Source organism: Peromyscus leucopus, chromosome 4, assembly GCF_004664715.2.
Source record: "Peromyscus leucopus breed LL Stock chromosome 4, UCI_PerLeu_2.1, whole genome shotgun sequence".
Lineage (NCBI taxonomy): Eukaryota > Metazoa > Chordata > Mammalia > Rodentia > Cricetidae > Peromyscus > Peromyscus leucopus.
Genome location: NC_051066.1, coordinates 123,211,973 through 123,230,499, shown reverse-complemented (window position 1 = coordinate 123,230,499; position 18,527 = coordinate 123,211,973). Strand labels below are relative to the sequence as shown.

The window sequence follows — 18,527 nt, the reverse complement described above, 5'->3', positions numbered from 1 at the left end:
TAAAAGAGTAGGCACTGCATTAGGCAATTGCTTAGATTCACACTATACGCTTCCTAAGTGACTGGAAGTCACTGTATGATTAGTATTGGATGCTGATGGCAAATTCAGCACACAACTCACTTATTAGAGCTCACAAGACTTGTCAGGACTGTTACATTTTAACGAATGTAAAAAGATAAATTCTGTTCTTTAAGGGGAATAGGCAAGAGCACATCAGAAAAGGATGTGCTCCTTTTTGGTTTAAAAAAAAAAAAAGAAACCACACACAAAAACTAATACACAGCAATTGCCTATTCGTCTATCAGTTGCCTCAGAAAGAAGAACATGCCACTTTATTTCTTTTAAGGCCTGATGTTTTCTCCCTGCCCTTTTCCTGACAACCTCCTTTGTGTGGTCTCTAAGCAGTCCCACTGCGAGCAGCTGTAGACGCTAATTTGTGGTTCACTGAGGTGTCAATTGAGTCTTAAACCAAGGCAACAACAGCTGCAAAACAATACTTGGCTCTGGTGCAAATATTTTCAAAGGTAGACTAAAGTTTCAACGGTTATTTTAGATAAACAAAACCCCACACCATCACCCTCCATCAAGTCACACAACAAAACAACACACAGCCAGGGCTGAATTCGTTGCGTAGTGACATTTCTCATCTTGTTACTGCTATTCAGAAAGGCTTTCCCGACTTTACCTTGACAAAGGACTTCCTTTACTAGATGAAAAACTAGCTTCCGAAGCGATTTTGTGGGCCGTCTTTGTCTTGAATGCGCTGCTGCCGATATCCAAACCTGTGGCGAGCACAAACAAGGGGAGTGAGAGTTAGCCACCACACAGCCACCAGCGCAGACCGGCACAGCCTCCTGGGAAGTTTGGGAAATCGAGAGGAAGGTTTCGTTCAAGCCATAGAAGGTTTCTAAACTTCTAAGGGCCAGGGCAAAATACCCATAGAACGCTGAAAAGAAATGAAAAAAATATAATAAACAAACAAACAAAACAAACCCACCAAAACAACCCAAAGAGTTCTGCTTTATGCTTTATTTTAATTACTCCTTTTTTTGTGTTATAGGGGGATGAACCCAGGGACTCCTCAAATGTGCTTGGCAACCATGTGACCTAGAGCTAAGTCCCCAGCAAGCTCTGCTTTAAATGGCCAAGATGTACACATAAGAACATGGGTTGAATGATTCACTTCGTTAGTACTCAGGCTGGGTGGCTCACCAAGACAGCAAGTACTGGGAACCAGTCTCAGACGTAACTGACACTCCTGGATGACAAGCACCCACGCTATCTACTCTTAAGCCCCTTTGCTAAATCCTGTTTCTCATCCACAAAGAAGAATATATTTCCACTAAAAGCCACCAAAGCCACTCTTTCAACCTGTGTTGAGGACACCTTTTTCCCTAGGGATGGAGGCTGGGCTGTCCTCACTGTTCTCAGCCTTGGATATTTCTGCTGCACATATGGGCAGTCCCCTCAGATCCCAGACTGAGAGTACACAGGAAGCCTTGCCACAGGCTAGCTGACTTTCTAGCCTGTGGATGGCTTGCCTGTATGTAATCTCTGAAGCACAGTAGCTCTTTCAGTACCACGTCCACATTCAACTCAATAGGGTCTCCATTTTCATACAGGACAGGACTTTGGGTTATGAAAAGTGGGGTTCGAAACTTAAGTGGCTTTCCTCTGTATCAGATCTGGAGACAGAGTCCTACACCATCTAACTCAGAAAGTAACTGAAACATGACTGCTCCTTCAGGAGTGGGAAGTGAGTTTGGGAGTCCTATCCCCACAGCTTTTAAGTGCTGGGACGTTTCCCTTTGCCCTCACAGATGGTCACCTGCTCTCTGCAGCTCATGGGACCTGGGGACAAGAGCTGTGAGACAACAATGCACAGTCAGTGGAAAGTGGATGCAAGGCACCATCACTTCGAAGGGCAGCCAACAGCATGAGAAGCTCCCGCTCAATACTACCATCAAACTACTGGAGTCTTTCAAGGCTTACAGGGTCACTGTGAGATAGCCCAAGGAAACTGAACCTGTCTGTACTTAGTTGTACAGCCTGTGAAGTGCATTTCACACATGACAAGTTTAACAGGATATGAACAAAATACATTGTCTAAGTATATGAACTCTTCAAAGAGTATTGTTTGAAATGTTATTAATATATTTAATAGTATAATTTTTATAGACAGCCAAGAGATGGCAATTTATGGCGAATACTCATCTTTTGCACGTCCTCATTAGGGATCAAAGCATTCACCAAAACATCGTGGCACTGTCTTCTCAGCTATGTGCACCTGCCAAGCAGCTATGTTCCGAGCAAGGCCTGGCTCTCTTGGGACCTTAGTTAGGAAATGAGGGGTTGGACAAACATCTTCTAAGACTGGTCTCCACTCAGACTGTATGACTCAATGTGAACAGAAAGATGACAATCATTAAGATTTTCCCAAAGCAGGAAAGACCTCCTTCAGGACAGAGGACCTGCTTTATACTTCAAGAGACTGTGATTTCTATATTTTCAGAGTTAAATCATAGCTACTAAAAGCTCTACTCAGGAGCTTTTCACTGTCAGGCCCAGGCTGGGTCTTCAACCAAACTAAATGACACTACCACTAACATCACCTAGAAATGTATTCTTCAAATACAGCTAGTTCTGATGCAGCTTAAACATGTGTCTTGAAAAAGTGTCTGTCTGAGGAAGACATGCTCGAGACAACTGGAAATCTGAATACAGTCCAAGAATTATATGACACTAAGAAATCACTGTACAAAAAATTAAAGCCACTCTGAGCTGGAAAGATGCCTCAGTGGTTAAGAGCACTGGTTGCTTTTCCAGAGGACATGGGGTTCAATTCCCAGTACTCCCATGGTGGTTCACAATCAACTGTAACTATGGTTCTAGAGCATCCAACACTCTCTTCTGATATCCATGGGCACCAAGAATGTACATGATGTACATTCATACATGCAGGCAAAACACTCATGTACATAAAATTAAACATACAAATCTAAAATTAATAAAACAAAACCACTCATACACTTTCTCCTGTATTATATACTTCTTATAAGTGCTAAATTGAGTAATACCTAAAAAAGAAGATATAATAAAATGAAAATCACTAAAATAATAAATGTAAAATTGGAAAATATAAGAAAACTAAAATAGAAACAAAATCCTAGATTAAAGGAACTATATTTTAAGCCTACATTTTAGCTTTATAGGGATTTAGTCCTTTCATTGTAAGAGAGGAGAATTTCCCAGCATTCCCACAGAGTGGACATATAGCACAAAACTGCTCATTTGATGATTAAGAAATGAGACGTGGGGAAGAGAAACTTGGGGCATCTTTTGTGATAGCTGGTGAAAAGACACCACCATGAAACACCAAGTAGAATCGGAGAGTCTGTAAGAACTATTACCATGCGGGGCCCCATGTATCCAAGAAGGGAGGGTCCCTCCAAATGCTTGTCTGCTAAGGATGGAAACGTTCTTGCTCTCTCAGACTCAGTAGCACTCCTTACAAAGCCAACTCTAAAACCACACGTCTCTCAGCACAGTGCTGGCTGTTGTCCTGAGCCCCGTCACAGGAGTCAAGTGTTGAATCTGTCCCTACTTACTTGAAGATTGACTTTCAAACCTCTCCTCAGGTTGATTCAAATTATCCTGAAGGGTAGACTTCTTCAGTAACTGGTAAGCTTTTGTCTCTATAAATGAAGAAAAGCACAGAAATATTCTACTTACAACTGTTCATAACTGTTTCTTAAACTCCTCTTATGTGGTTAACACTTCTCAGATGCATGGTCTCCCTAATTAGGTCTCCCTATGGAGCCCAAGTGATGGGATAAAAGGTGTGTGCCACAATTTTAAGACTCAGGGATGAATTTTAAAGAGTTTATTTGAAACTGCAAATTCCATTTAGCCTTTCAATGGATCTATGTACAGATTTACTATAAAAATGAATAGCTTCTCTCCATTCCAAGCTCTACAGATGCATCCTGGGTAGGCAGGTAACTCCAGAGCACTCTAGGCCCTGGTTCTTAGGTTCTTCAGCTAGAGTGTGGGGCTCAGAGAGAGGGGAGGGAGAATGCAAAAATCTTAGGACAGGCAGAAGTAGTCAGATAGGTTCAGTGAACAATCTGACTCCAAGGGCTAAGGAGAAGGAGGCTGCCTGCAGAAAGCAAAGCCAGGTGCACAGAGGGATCAGCAAAGCTGCAGGTCCAAGTCAGGTTCTAGAGAAAGCCTCCCTGAAAGGGCGAGGACCTGAACATGATCCAGAGAGGCTGTGTCAGCTATGGTAAGTGGTTGTGGACCAGCTTCAGACTCTTTTCAGGCAAATGTACTTTTTTCAAGAGGCTCTCAAAGAATGCAGATGCCCTCCTGTAACAGTCTAGAAGATTTAGTCAGGAAGCCAACTTCACAGTGCAAAAAGGCCAAAGAACGCATGTGAGTTTTTTGGCAATGTGGGCCCAGGTCCTCTGGAAGGAAAAAAGAGAGCAAGAAATGAAGCATTTAAAGCTGCAGTGTGCAGCTTCCTTGCAATGCAGTTATAAAGTTCTGGAGAAGTGAATAAGGAGAACACAGAGAAAGAAAAGCCAGCCTGCTCTAAACAAAGGGGAAAGAATTGGCTGCAAGTAAGATGTATCTGAAAATCTGAGGACCGGTAGCTGTGAAAGGCTTGATGTACACTGTAGCTTGTGCCCTGAACTCCAGGGAAACAACTTCTCTCATTTGTAAAGTTAACTACTCAGAAAATTATGGAGTAGTAAAAATTATTAGATGAAACTAACATTTTAAAAGAAGCCAATTCTTTTCATACACAGATTTGTATGAAATCCTACAGCCAAGCACTAGTATATATTCAACTCTATGTCAAATTTTAGCTTAAAAAGTAGAAAACATTGCAGTTTAAAACATATAACAAGGCAAGGGATCTACATCGCATGTAGTATCCAGCCCCCAAGAGATTAAAATCTGTCCTATTTATTAATTCCAGGCTGAGGACACAATGAGATAAATATTTTTCCTCCACTTTGTTACATAAGCTGGAACCCAATCATCCATCTCCCTGCAAGTGCTGAGGGATCACTAAGGCGATTTTTTTCTTTTTGATATGCATTTTGGGTCTAGAAAAATAGAAGCAGCTACAGAGAATAAAGGTGCAAACATGCTGAATAAAGGGGGTAAAGAGAGATGACGCTGAGTAGAGGAGAAAGAAAAGCCTCAACTTCTTATCTTTTCTTCTCTTTTATATGCAAATGTACACCTGCTAAAATACTCCTAGATCTACAAATAAACAGAAAATATCTGATGAACAAGTGCTTTTAACAGCCCATTACAAGATACACATGTGTTTCACCAGTCTCTAAGGGGTGTATGGAGGCAAGGGATCTATCTGCCCATTGCTTGTGCAGAAATCCTTAATGAAAAAAAAAAAAAGAGTTGGACCTGGAAAGGAATAACAAAGCGAGTCACAAACAATACTATCACCGCGGTAAGGGAACCAGACCTTGAACTCACAAAGAACTGGGGTGTTCAACTAAGGGCATGTAAGTACTGTTCCTGTATGAAGTGGATAGAAATTCTAAAATTAAAATGGAAAAACGCTTTCTGTATAAAGGATGCTAAGGTTCTATTTATTACCTTTCATGTATTTCTACACATTAAAAATGTTTTTTTTCATGTTATATTAGATGCATTGCTGATGAATCAAACTCAGTTGCTTTTGCAAAATAAAATTAAAAGCAAAACATAAATTTCTAAAATTAATTCAAAAGACACATATTATCACTTTAAGCCCATAAATCAGTAATCTGATCAAATAAAAGTGGGAAAAAAATCTGAATATGGATGCTTTTACAATTCAGAAAATATAGAAAACGTTTGTATATTTAAGACTCCAGAGGAAGAGGCCACAAGTCTAGAGTGTGGGCAGCACCAGCCCGGGGAGAATCTTCACATCTGGACTTCGGTGCTAAAGTCACCCCCAGGAGACCTAGGTCGGCAAGTCCACTGTGAGGTATCTCTATCTGCTGATGCACAGGGCCACCCTAAGTCACAGCGGCTGCCTGGGGCAGTGTCAGAAAAAAAGATTTACATTCTTGTTTTTATTTGTGTGAAGCAACTCAACAATTAAGCCTGAAAATAAATGCCAGGCTTGTAACTGACCTTTCATGGCTGCTCCCAAGCTGAACTGGAACAGTTCTGAGGGTGCTATATCCACCTCTCTGTGTCCTTCAGGTCCACATCCACAGATCCAAAAACCAAATACAAATTAAAAACATTTTGGAAAAAAATGTATTAGTATTGGGTATTACAAACTTCTTTTCCTGTCATTACTCCCTAAATGACATGCTATTATGTAGCATTTACATCATATTAAGTGCTAAAAGTATCTAGATATGATTTAAAATATGTGGAAGGATGTATGTAGACTATACAGAAATACCACACAATTTTATATACAGGAGTAGAGCATTTGTGCACTTTCATATTCCAAGGGTCCTGGAACCCATCCCCTTTGTACACTGAGAGACAACTGTACTTCCTACAAAACTTAACCAACATACTGCTTGCTGCTTACCACTGTTTAATCATAGGAAGCAAATTTTCAGCTCTCAAACTCAGGGAACCTTTAACTTACCAAAGCTTGAGTGATCTCTGTGAAAAGCTGCATTTTAATGGTATACTCCAGTGCTTTTCATTTTTTCCCAGTGCTGGTAACTGAACTCATGGGCTCATGCAAGCCAAGTTGGTGCTCTACCACTGAGCTACACTCCCAGCTCCAAACAGTCTTGTAAAAATCACTTTTAACAATTGATACTTAATAATTTATATGATGGGAGGAATGAGAAATACTGACATTATCATTGTTCCAGGAATAATGGATATGATGTGACTCAAATGCTAGAAATATAAAATGTGAAGAATATCCTTTTCACATCCTATCTATAGTGGGTTAAATACTGCCTTCCTCATCCCCAAATTCAAATCCACTCAAACCTCAGATCGTAATCTTATTGGTAATAGATTATTGTAGACACATTAGCTAAGGAGAGCGGGACAAAATCTCCCTGCATTTTCACTGGACCTAAGCTAACAAGTGGTGTCTACTTGGTGAGAAGAGCCGACAGAGACACAGAAAAGAAAGTAAGAAAGCAGAGGCAAACACTGAAGACACCACCACAAACCAGAACCTCAGAAGCTGGGAAGAACTCTTCTTTTTTGTATCCTGAATTGTTACAGAATAAGTTCTACAATTTTAAGTTAGTGGCATTTTGTTTTCATGTTTGAATTTTCGTTGCTCAGGGAAGCTTCCCATTAGCAGCCCTGCTGCAGCCTGTTGAGGATCTGGGACTACAAGTGCAGGTCACCGCACCTGGTAAGCTTATAGCACCATCACAGCGGCTGGAGGAAATAACGCTCTCTCCAACTCCTGATTTCATGAAAATGTCTAAATCTTGACCTCTTCTCTCAATCTGAATTGCCTGTGTAAAATAAAGGTCCTTTAACAATCTAAACTAGAGGTGCTCCCAGCATTGAGACCCCTATTGCACAATTCTGAACCTGGAGACTGACTTGGATGTCTCATAAAATGCTTATGCATGGGACCTACACTGAGTTCTGATGTAGCAGAGCACAGAAAGCCACATGGAATTTTACTGCACATTCACTGGGAGAATCTCTCCTGAATTATGAGTTCTTGTCTTCAAATGCAACACACTAATCAGTAGCACTAATCAGAAAGATCTTTTTATTCTTTCACATCTATGTTAAATGCTTCTGTGCCCCCAGCTGCAAGCAGCAGGTAATAGACTCAATGGCAGAAGTACTGGCAGGCTCTCTGCCTAGAGACAGAGGTGCTGAGTACCACGGACAACACCACAGCAAACGAGGTCCCACTTTCACATTCTTTGGAAGTTCCCTGACACAGGCACAGCAGATAACTTGTCTCTACTAATTCTTCTGAGTAAAGCTCTTCTGGGACAAGGCAAGAAAAAAAGCATTCTCAGTGAACTTGCAGTCCCGGAGGTTATATGCCATTACACTTGGGTGGCCTAAACTTGTCACTGCATTCTTTTCTCCTGGGGTAAATCCAGTCACCAATGACAACCTGGCCATTGTATGTGTCCAGCTCCCTTTCAGCTTGGTATAAAACAGAAGCTGTAATGTTTGGGGAGGTGGTGTCCAGAACTCCAAGCAGCACCCTGCAAGTAGATGCTGGCCTGGAAAGCTTCTCATGGATGCTTCAGTGTGACGACAGAGAGGATCTCAGCTGGCCAAAGAATATTGGGGAGGAATGGCACAGAGAAGCAACACTTTTAACACAGCTTGACCAACAGAATTGGTGTTAAAAGAATGAGAGGCTGAATGGACATTCTTGGAGCTTAATCCTCTTGAGATAAAAGCTGACAGCCCTTTTCACATGCAGCTTAAGGAGATGAGTTTTGCCAGGATGGGCACGTGGGCTGGGAAAGTGGTGTTGGAGTGAATGACTGAAAGAGATAGTGTTCTGGCCTGAATCAACAAGCGTTTAAGGGAACTCCTTAATTCCCCATTTTTATTCATTAGTTTGACAAATTAAGGGCCCACTGTGTGGCACATACTATGTAAGGTGCTGGTTTTCATGATTTACTAGAAATTGTATCATTTTCTTAAACTAAAGCTCGGTACTGAAAGGGACATTAGTGTGAATACAAATTAAAATGCCATCACTGTGGATGTGAGTACTTCAGAGGGACATGTTCTCTCAAAATCTTACTAAGTGTCACTTTCTTCCTGGCTTGAGTGTTTCCAGGGAAACTGACCAGAACATCCTGTATCCTTCACATGGTTTCAGAGGTCCAGCTGTGCTCAGGCCTGTCCCACTTTAGAATAGGCAAGCCTCTTAGAAATTTTTGCAAGCTGCTCACTTCTTTAGGTGTAGCCAAAGAGACAGGAAAGGTATGACTGCTCAACATCGCTCCCCAGAACTTCCTTGTTAAGCTCATCTTTTGCTATGGTATATACTGAGATCTAATTGACTCAGTTGCCATGATACAGCTATCTTTCTGCTGCTGTAACAAAAGAGTCATGATGGAGGAATGAAAACACTGAATCCTCAAGTCTGACTTGGAGTCCACATCCATTGAGCTGGCCCCAACCTTCCTATGTTTCTGTGTGACAGCAGATGAGTTACTCTAATTGAGTCCTGTAGGACTATGTGAAGATCAGAAATGCTGAGGACTACTGAGGGCAGAGGCAGTCTTTTCTGACCTTGGTATCCCAAGATTCAGTCCAAGTAATAGGCTAATATATTAAACAAGTAAATGCTATATTACCTAGCACAAAAAGAAACAACATGTTCATAAATATAACATTAATCTGTTTTATCTGGATTATTTTTAAAACAAATGAAAAGGGGTAGACTGTGTTAACAACAGACTAGTCTGTAGAAATGTTTGATCTTGTTGACTGCGGAATGTGTGCTGTATGAGGGGCATTCTATATAAATCTTGGTGAAGAAAACTCACTTTTTCTATGATGACTAACAAAGCAGATGACTTTGGAGGGATAGTAAACTCTTTAAAGATGAACTTCTCTGCTAAGAGGGCTTAAGTTTGGGAGGGCATAAGCAAGAAGGAGAAATAAAGACATCAGAATATTGGCACGGTGTAGGCAGACTTTGATTTGGGCCACCAACTCACAAATAGTGACACCAGACTTATGAATTATAAAAGCTTAGCCTTAGCTTAGGTTTGTTTTTAACTAGCTCTTATAACTTAAATTAACCTGTTTCTATCAGTCTACATTCTTCCTGCTTCCTCTGTGTTTCCTCACATCTCTGGCTGGAAACTCCCTCAAGCACCTAGATTCCTCCTCCTACTTCCTCTCTCTGCCCGGAAGTCTTGCCTATACCTCCTGACTAGCTATTGGCCATTCAGCTTTTTATTATCCCAATCACAGCAATACACCTTCACACAGTGTACAACTATCCCACAGCAGCACATTGATTCCCTTGGTGTACAGTGAGAATCACAGCCTTGTATAAAGGAATGGCAGGTTCTATAAATAAGAAATCCATCTACAGGGCCTGCTGTGGTTCAGGTTCCCAGCCCAGAATCTCATACCTACAAGACTGACCTTGTTTTATGAAATGAAGAGCTAGAAAGTGCCTTTGTTACTGATCTACACTTCAGTTATGCTCAGTAAATGATCTACTTTGTGTATGTATACACACACACACACACACACACACACACACACACACAAAGAGAGAGAGAGCAGGTGTGCCCTTCTCATGTCTCAGGACTCTTAGTCTGAGAACGTTGTAAATTCAGAGCTTTGCACCCAGTCTGGAACCTGCCCTGGATTTCACCTTGCTCTCTTGCTTTCCTACTTCTTTCTAAAATGGATGCAAAGTAAATAGGTACACAGAGAGAGAGCCACACTGAAGAGTCTTTCTGGACACCAAAGTTACTACTATCATCTTCTGGTCAACCTGAGGGACAGTTTTATCAGTAGTTTTCAATCCTAACATCCCAATGTGATTTAATTAGAGTTGCCCCAGGTCCCATTAGAAAGCGGTTTCATCTAGTAGGAAGGTCCCACAAATGGCATGCAGAAAAACAATGAAGATAATTTTACTGTACCGAGAAAGCTGACATCCCAATTGGACCTGCTATTTAAGGAAAGGTCCCATGCATGTACATATATGTGTTCCAAGGCATGTTTCAAAAAAAAAAAAGTTAATGTTTTTGTCCATTAAGGACTTCATCCAGACTGGTCTACACAGCAAGTTCCAGGACATTCAGTGCTACACAGAAAAACCAAAAACCAAAAAGGAAAAAAAAAGGAGAAGAAGAAGAAAAGAAAAAAAATTTCAACTACATAATACACTTGTGAAATGGCGGCTCACATTTTTTTTTTTTCCTTCAAAGTTTTCTGAGTCTTCATCATGGTCCTGTACATTATATATACTACAGAAAGCCAAAGAGACCACATGAGTTGACCTCAAAACATGTTATTCATTGAAGTTTTTTCTGCACAGAGTGCATTTTGGGTAACGCTATATTGTTCATCAATGCTTATGAGACAGTGCATTAGGGAAGGCCTGCTGCATGGCCATCAACTGCCTTGCAGTACTTTCATCTCTGAAAATAGAGTCACTAGAGGCTTCTAGGTACACAGAGCCAGACACCTCCAGCCTGATCAGTAAGATCCCAGGAGCTAGCTTGCAATTCAACTATGAGGGCTTCCCTTACTCACTGGAATTTCCAAAAGTATCCAGAAATTCTTCAGATTTTTTCTTGATGAGTTAAAAATATCTTTCTGGAGTCAAATCATTGGTTGTTTTCTCAAGTGGCATTTTCTTAAAAGAGCTAATGCAGCAGTACTGCTGGGAAGTTACTGTCCCTGAGGAGTCACAGCTACACCATGCTGAGGCTGATCTTGGTCCTCAGTCACGTCATAACTTAGGGAGGGTGAGCATGACAGGCTAACACACTGGAGCGGCCAGCTATCCAGGAGGCCCACCTAGGGGCTTCTTTTTCTGAGCACTGCATTCTCACCCCTCTACTCAGTTTTCCTCTTTGAGCTTGTTTTGTAAGATTTCTTTTGACTGGGTGCTAGTGATTTGTGAATGTTAGGGGTTGTGAGATCCAGCACAGAAGACCTTTGCTGCTGCTACCGTTTGGACAGATATTAATTATCACTGCCTATCAGACAGCAGGGCTCGGGCACCTAATATCCCGTCTATTTGGCACTTTCACATACTTGACCCATCTCATTTAAACTTTTTTTTTTTTTTAAAGACAGGGCTTTATTATGTAGAGCTGACTGCCCTTGAACTTGCAATAATCCCCCTGACTCTGCCTTTCATGTACTAGATTACAAGTTTATACACCATACCTGGCTGATTTCATTTAAACTTTAAGGCAATTTGTTAAGTAGCTTTCCCTACTTAGAGACCCAGAACTACGTAAAAACAGTAGAGAGTGAAAGACACTGATGCCCAACCCAGGCTCAACTGCCAGTTTCTTCAGTGTCCAGAGGACAGATGCTGGAGAATGTTCCAGATGGAATGCAGTGCATATAAACAAAGCCATCACACACATACACAAACATGAAACTTCAACAGACTACTACAAAGGGTAGGCACAATGAATCATCTTCTTCATCTTCTTCTTCTTCTTCTTCTTCTTCTTCTTCTTCTTCTTCTTCTTCTTCTTCTTCTTCTTCTTCTTGTTCTTGTTCTTCTACTTCTTCTTGTTCTTCTTCTTTTTTTTTGGTTTTTTGAGACAGGGTTTCTCTGTATAGCTTTGCACCTTTCCTGGAACTCACTCTGTAGCCCAGGCTGGCCTCAAACTCACAGAGATCCACCTGGCTCTGCCTCCCGAGTGCTGGGATTAAAGGCATGCGCCACCACCGCCCGGCCTGAATCTTCTTAAATTGAAATCTAGTTGCTTGCCTTACTCTACAAACAATCAAATCTCCAAATAATTATGATAGAAGATAAAGAAAATTTTTAAACGTGATAATGATCAAGAGTTTAAGAGATCAAGTAGTTATGACGATAAACACACAAGAACATAGCAGCCGAGGTACAGAGGCATTTAGACACGAACAGCGTGAGGGCGGGAGGTGGGGTTAGGAGGACATAGGCATGAGTAGTGAGGACAAAGCAGCAATGTTCTAGTAAAAACAACTTGACAAAGTTTTCCAGGACTCCTATACTATTTATTTATTTATTTATAGACAGAGTTTTTCTCTCTCTGTGTATTCCTGGCTGTCCTAGAACTAGCTCTTTAGATCAGCCTGGCCTCAAACTCAGAGATCTGCTTGCCTCTGCCTCCATCAGACCCAGCTCTCCTGTGCTATTTTATAATGGCCAATACCTTAGCAGGCTATGGCATGGTATTCTCTGTCAACTATTGATAGATGGAGGGTGGGCTGTTAAAATTACAACTTATTTTAAATAAGTTTACAGATGATTCTTTGTAAACATCACAGTTTATAATCCTAATTGAAATACATTCAGAGGCCATTAAATACTTCTGCACTCAAAGGTAAATATATTAAAAAGATAACTAAATAACTTCATGAATATCTGCAGCTTAGGATCATCTATACTTCTAGTAACAACAACAAAAACAAAAAAAAAATCAGAGGAAACCCTATCAGAATTTTCTTAAAATGACAAATAAGAACACAATGAACATCATTGGGAAAAAATATTTAAAACTGAAGAAAATCTCTGTATTTGGAGTGAAATGTTACATATACACATAGTAACTGCTCTGCTATAAACTCCATTTTCAAAACAAGAGTTCATAACAGAAACTTGAGTTTAAAAATCATCATGCCGTGAATTATATTACCATAAAAGCAAGCCATTCATTTTTGCTTGTAAGCGAAAACAAAACTATCTCATATGCAGATGCATGCTCAGTACCTCAGCAATGGTGTGTTTACTTGTATAAATATTTAAAGTCAGACCTTGGAATTTATAATGAAGCAACATACCACTTCACAAAATAAGGATCTAGAAAATTTAGATGTACAACAAATAAGGTTCTGTTCAGAATACTAATTGCTGCTTGCTGATATTTTAAGCCTAAAAACTGTAATGATACAATTCAGATTCCACCTATAAACACAGTTCATACATGTGCAGAAGTCTTAGTATGTCTTGATAGATGAAGCATGATTAGTGAGAATTTTAAATTTCCAGACAGGCTTTTGTATCTGAGGCATGAGCAAATTTCCTACCTTGAACATTTTTAAAACATTGGTTTCAGGCAATTTAATTACTACAGGAGAGAAAAAGAGTAAAATCGTAAAATCAGAAACATCTATAGCTTGTCATCTAGTAACTGGGCATTCACCCCAGCCAACTCACTGTTCTCAAATGGCTACAGGTGCTGAAAAGCTGTATGATGGCGGACACTAACAGGCTGACTGTTCAAAATCAAGATGAAGAGCTCAGTGGACAGAGCTGTAACCCTCTGGGTTACACTGGCTTACATGCAGTTACACAGCTTACATACTGGCTTACTGGGCTACAAAGCTTGCATGCACTATACTACTGCATGCAAGCTATGTCACCCACTCTCTCTCCACCTCACTAAGTCATCGGACCCACCAGTGACTAGCCCTCAGTCAGACTGCATTCTGGGGCTGAAACTGGAGGGAACTTGCAGCTTTACCTGTGGCTGGGGTTGCAGCTATGCTTTCCTCCTTGCTCTCATCTCCACAGCCACTTGAAACTTCTAAAAATTAAAAACATAACAAAACATAAGTTTCAAATTTACGGAACAGATTTGTTCTTCCATGCTGGGGGTGGAACCCACGGCCTCACACATGACAGGCAAACTCTCTACCACTGAGCTTCACTCCCAGCCTTACATGTGTTTTGTCTTGTTAAGGTTTATTTTATGCGCAAGAATGTTTTGCCTGCATGGATATAAGTGCACCATGTGTATGTTGTGCCTCATGCCTGCTGGAGGCCAGGAGAGAGCTGGGGTTAACGGACAGTTGTGAACTGCCATATGGATGCTGGGAACCAAACCTGAGGTTCCCCTGCCCCCCGACCAAGAGCAGTCAGTGCTCTTAATCTCATCTCTCCAGCCCCTGTATGTGGAGCTTCAATAATGTTTCTTCTCTTTTTCACTGTCGCTTCAGTTACAATTTTGTTCTTTTATTTCTTGTCTAAAAGGTGCTATACGTGATTGGTTTAAGATTTCCTAACCTGTAAGCATTTTATTTCACTAGAAGCTCAATAGAACTACACTTAGGTTTCCCACTCCTGCCTGAGAACACACATAATTAACTGGAAGGTACCATAAAACAAACAACGTACCACACACTTAAAACCCGAGATAGGCTTTAGTTAGTGGTATTTTATAGGTATGCCTCGAGCAAGAGGATGCTGCATTGACTCTGAATGCCTTTTTGCTGTGGACACTGTTTAACAATAGTTACCTTGTTCCCTTGTAAGAACACTGTTGAGCCGCAGAGCGGGTTTTGCTTCCTTTATTCCATTATTGTCATTCAGAATAGATGGCATGCTGCAAGATGATTCATTGCTGTGAATAGCTGACCTATGGTCACATTCTTCTGTAAGGACTTTTTTCAATAATGCTGTGGCCTACAGCGTTTCAAAGAAAGCACACACACAAAAAAAATATCAAAACAAACTGGAACCCCATTCCCTTTGCTCTCAAAGACTCAGACTTAAAATATAATTTTAGGTTAAGCTTTACTTAGAATTTAAATTGTTTCCTGACACTAAAATGTCCTCAAGATCAAAAGAACAGAGAAGGGGAAGGGAAAAAAGAGAACCTACATGAAGTTGATGGGTGGGGAGGTGGGGAGAATCTGGGAAGAGTTGAGGAAAGAGAAAAACATGATCAAAATATATGAAAATTTTTAATTAAAAATAATCTCGTTCTTTTTCCAGTAAAATTTGATTCTATGCAACAATTTTCATTCACAATAATATGTTTCTGAAGACTGAACCTTATGTACTACACAAATGTTCTTGAGAAGTAGGCACATGAGATGAGATCACTTCTGTTTATCTGAGCTAGCCTGTTTTCCCTTTGGTATCGACAGGAGCAGACCCTCAGCCCTCCTTTCTGAAGGAAAGAGTGATTCTTTCATTGCATGAATCCTGTTTTCTAGACTTGTAACCAGAGTTGGTTTAGGGCTGGAGTTGGCTCAGCAGTTAAAAATCACTTGCTGTTCTGGCAGTGGACTCGGGTTTGGTTCCCTGTAATTTCAGTTCCCGAGGATCTGATGCCCTCTTCGGACCATTGTAGAAGTTGCATGCATGTGATGCACATATAGACAAATAGGCACACATACCTATGTAAAAATGAATTAAAAGAAATGCACCAAGCAAAAAGATAACCAACTTCATTGGGAGTCTTAATGTTTAGCCAAGGATAAAAGTCTACACTTGTCTTTGAGTCTCCTGAGCAGCTGGGGAAACTTACCTGCCTACCCTGCATATTTTTTTTTAAAGGATACTAACTAGCCTGTCTGTATAAGGAAATTGATTTTTAATCACAACCTACCTGAGAAGCAAGGTGAAGAAAAATGGAAATTAACAGGATCTGAGATAACTAAGTCTTTTAATTTCCAGTTAAGCACTTTGTTCCTAAGACATAAAACTGTGCTAATAACAAGAGTTCGGTATCTAGCAGACAACCTCTGTCCCACTGTCCCACTGTCCCACTGTCCCACTGCTAGAGTACACACTCTATTAGGAAGTGGTGATTTGCTCCATCCTGGTGATAGTGGTGGTGACCTGTTGATTGACGGTTATAGAAAATATGGGGCAGCATCCAAACTGCAAGAAATGGGTCTAAAACATCACAAGCCAATATGATTAGTAGAACAGGAGCAAGGTCCTCAGGTTCTATGTAATTGAGTGTCTAGGTAACAAGCCATTGTTCAGTGAACAAGGAAGAAGTCACAGTTCTTCATGATCAGCATAGCAGAAGGAAAAGATGCTCCAATGTGAGCCACTGAAGCAGAACACGGGAGACCCAGCCCTGAGCATTCAGCTCAGCTTGCCTTCAAGACCATTGCCTTTGGCTCTAACATCACTGCAAGGCTCTTTCCTTCTGACTTCCTTTGGGCTGGCTGATCTCCTGGACCCAGGACTTATGACAGAAGCTAGGGAAACTGGTCTGGGGTGGTGTGTTAAGGAGTTGTAATTCTTGGCCTTGGAGCCGGGACCTTGTGCTGCAGTGCTCATCACTAGGCTCTTTGCCTCTATTTGTATGAACTATCCCTGGGTCTTACTGTCCTTCTGACAAGTCTATGTAGATGAACTGCTCAGGACTTCTACTGTAGGCTGGGGTGCAGACATGGAGCCTTGCCCCTGAAGCTGGGCCCAGAAGGGCTCCTATCATTAGCTGTCATTCTGACAGCCCAGCAGCCTATATACACCTCTTCCACTGTGTATGCTCCTTAGGTCTGAAAGGAAGAAAGCCTCTTGAACTGCATTCCTTACACTGCCCATAGTGCTTTTTAGACCCATCCTGGTTCTAGCTGCCTGTGCCCAGAAATCCTAGATATAAGCAAAGCATCTTAAAGTATGAATAAAAAACAAACCTCACCTTAGAAATCTTGCAGTGAAATCTGTAACTTTTTATTTTCTCAGGCTTAAAATAATCTATAAATTCTAATAGAACTTTGAGTGTGTATTTCTAAATTATAATATGTAATATAATTGATAATAATTTTTAACTTCTTAAGAATACTGTATATGTTTGCCGGGCGGTGGTGGCGCATGCCTTTAATCCCAGCACTCGGGAGGCAGAGCCAGACGGATCTCTGAGTTCGAGGCCAGCCTGGGCTACCAAGTGAGTTCCAGGAAAGGCGCAAAGCTACACAAAGAAACCCTGTCTCGAAAAACCAAAAAAAAAAAAAAAAAAAAAAATACTGTATATGTTTAAAAACCAAATTGCTAAAGTTAAATATACATTTTAAACAACCAAATTATTGAAGTTTTGGTGCATTTTACAATGGAATTTGCAGACTGTAAAGATTAATAGGTTTTCACACAATTTAAAATAAGCACCTTTATAACATCTTTCCTCCCCTGAATGCCGACACTGTTTTGGACCATCAGTGTTTCAGATTACTTCTGTCTTGTCCCCTAATGCTAGTTATCAGGATCAAAGTGGAGTCATTATGTCAACAAAATGAAGGAAAGAAACCATGAAAGACAAACCCTCTTGCACATATGCCTGTAACAGGGTCTATGCAAAGAACTCCTCAAAACTGCAGTATTATAGATTAACTACCTCAATATTCCAGCTAAGCTGCTTCCATAAGATCACTTGATTAACAATGGCTGTCTCCACCAATGAGCCAACCACAAGCTCTTATTACCAATGGTCTTTATTTCAAGATAGCTAAAGTAGATTATGCCATTTTTCCTTTCTTTTTTTTTTTCTCTCAAAAACTTCTCTTTTAAAACTTCCTTTTACCCTAATCCGTTCAGAAACATCTGTAGTCTACCACAGCATGCCAGGGCTGCAAGCCCCTCTAGACCCAAATAAACTCTGCTTTGGAGAACTGGTCTCCCTGCTGCTCATGTAGAGTTTAGACACCTCCAAGGATGACACACATCAATCTGCTTTGGTATAAATTTAAAACACAACTTTCCTTTGTTTGAGCTGAGTTTGAATTGGGCTTCAAAAGAATATAGAATAAAATGCTATAATAATACTACAAACATCTGTCCAGTAAGTCCCCATGTGCTTGATAAAAACACCACTGCCACTGTGTAGACCTCTTTTTCACACAGCATGGCTGGCTTAATTTACTTTGTATATTTTATCTCATTTACCTTCATTACTCACTATTCATCTCTAAGATTTCTTAGCTTTTTTTTTTTAATGTTCAAGAACTGATCTTTGAAGACAATTTTGTAAATAATAATTTCTCAAAAATGAGTGTCTTCTATCTATGGAAATTTAGGTGGATGGTCAAACTGTAACATGAAAATAGATGGTATAACTCTACCAGATCATGGAGATAAC

General features: G+C 40.5%; 1 protein-coding gene across 4 annotated transcripts in view; it reads right to left on the bottom strand.

Annotated features, from left to right (window-relative positions):
* Kiz (kizuna centrosomal protein) overlaps nucleotides 1-18,527 on the bottom strand; it is a 109,196-nt gene that overhangs the window by 13,644 nt on the left and 77,025 nt on the right. For 3 of the 4 annotated variants that reach the window (XM_028881848.2, XM_028881847.2, XM_028881852.2), the window contains 5 exons: nucleotides 14,950-15,115; nucleotides 14,175-14,237; nucleotides 6,157-6,222; nucleotides 3,609-3,695; nucleotides 686-782 (listed from right to left, as the gene is read on the bottom strand). In XM_028881848.2, coding sequence (XP_028737681.1) covers nucleotides 686-782; nucleotides 3,609-3,695; nucleotides 6,157-6,222; nucleotides 14,175-14,237; nucleotides 14,950-15,115 — 479 coding nt within the window. Of the gene's footprint in view, nucleotides 1-685; nucleotides 783-3,608; nucleotides 3,696-6,156; nucleotides 6,223-12,816; nucleotides 13,779-14,174; nucleotides 14,238-14,949; nucleotides 15,116-18,527 lie in introns of those variants that run through there. The other variant, XM_028881851.2, reaches the window with a different exon arrangement.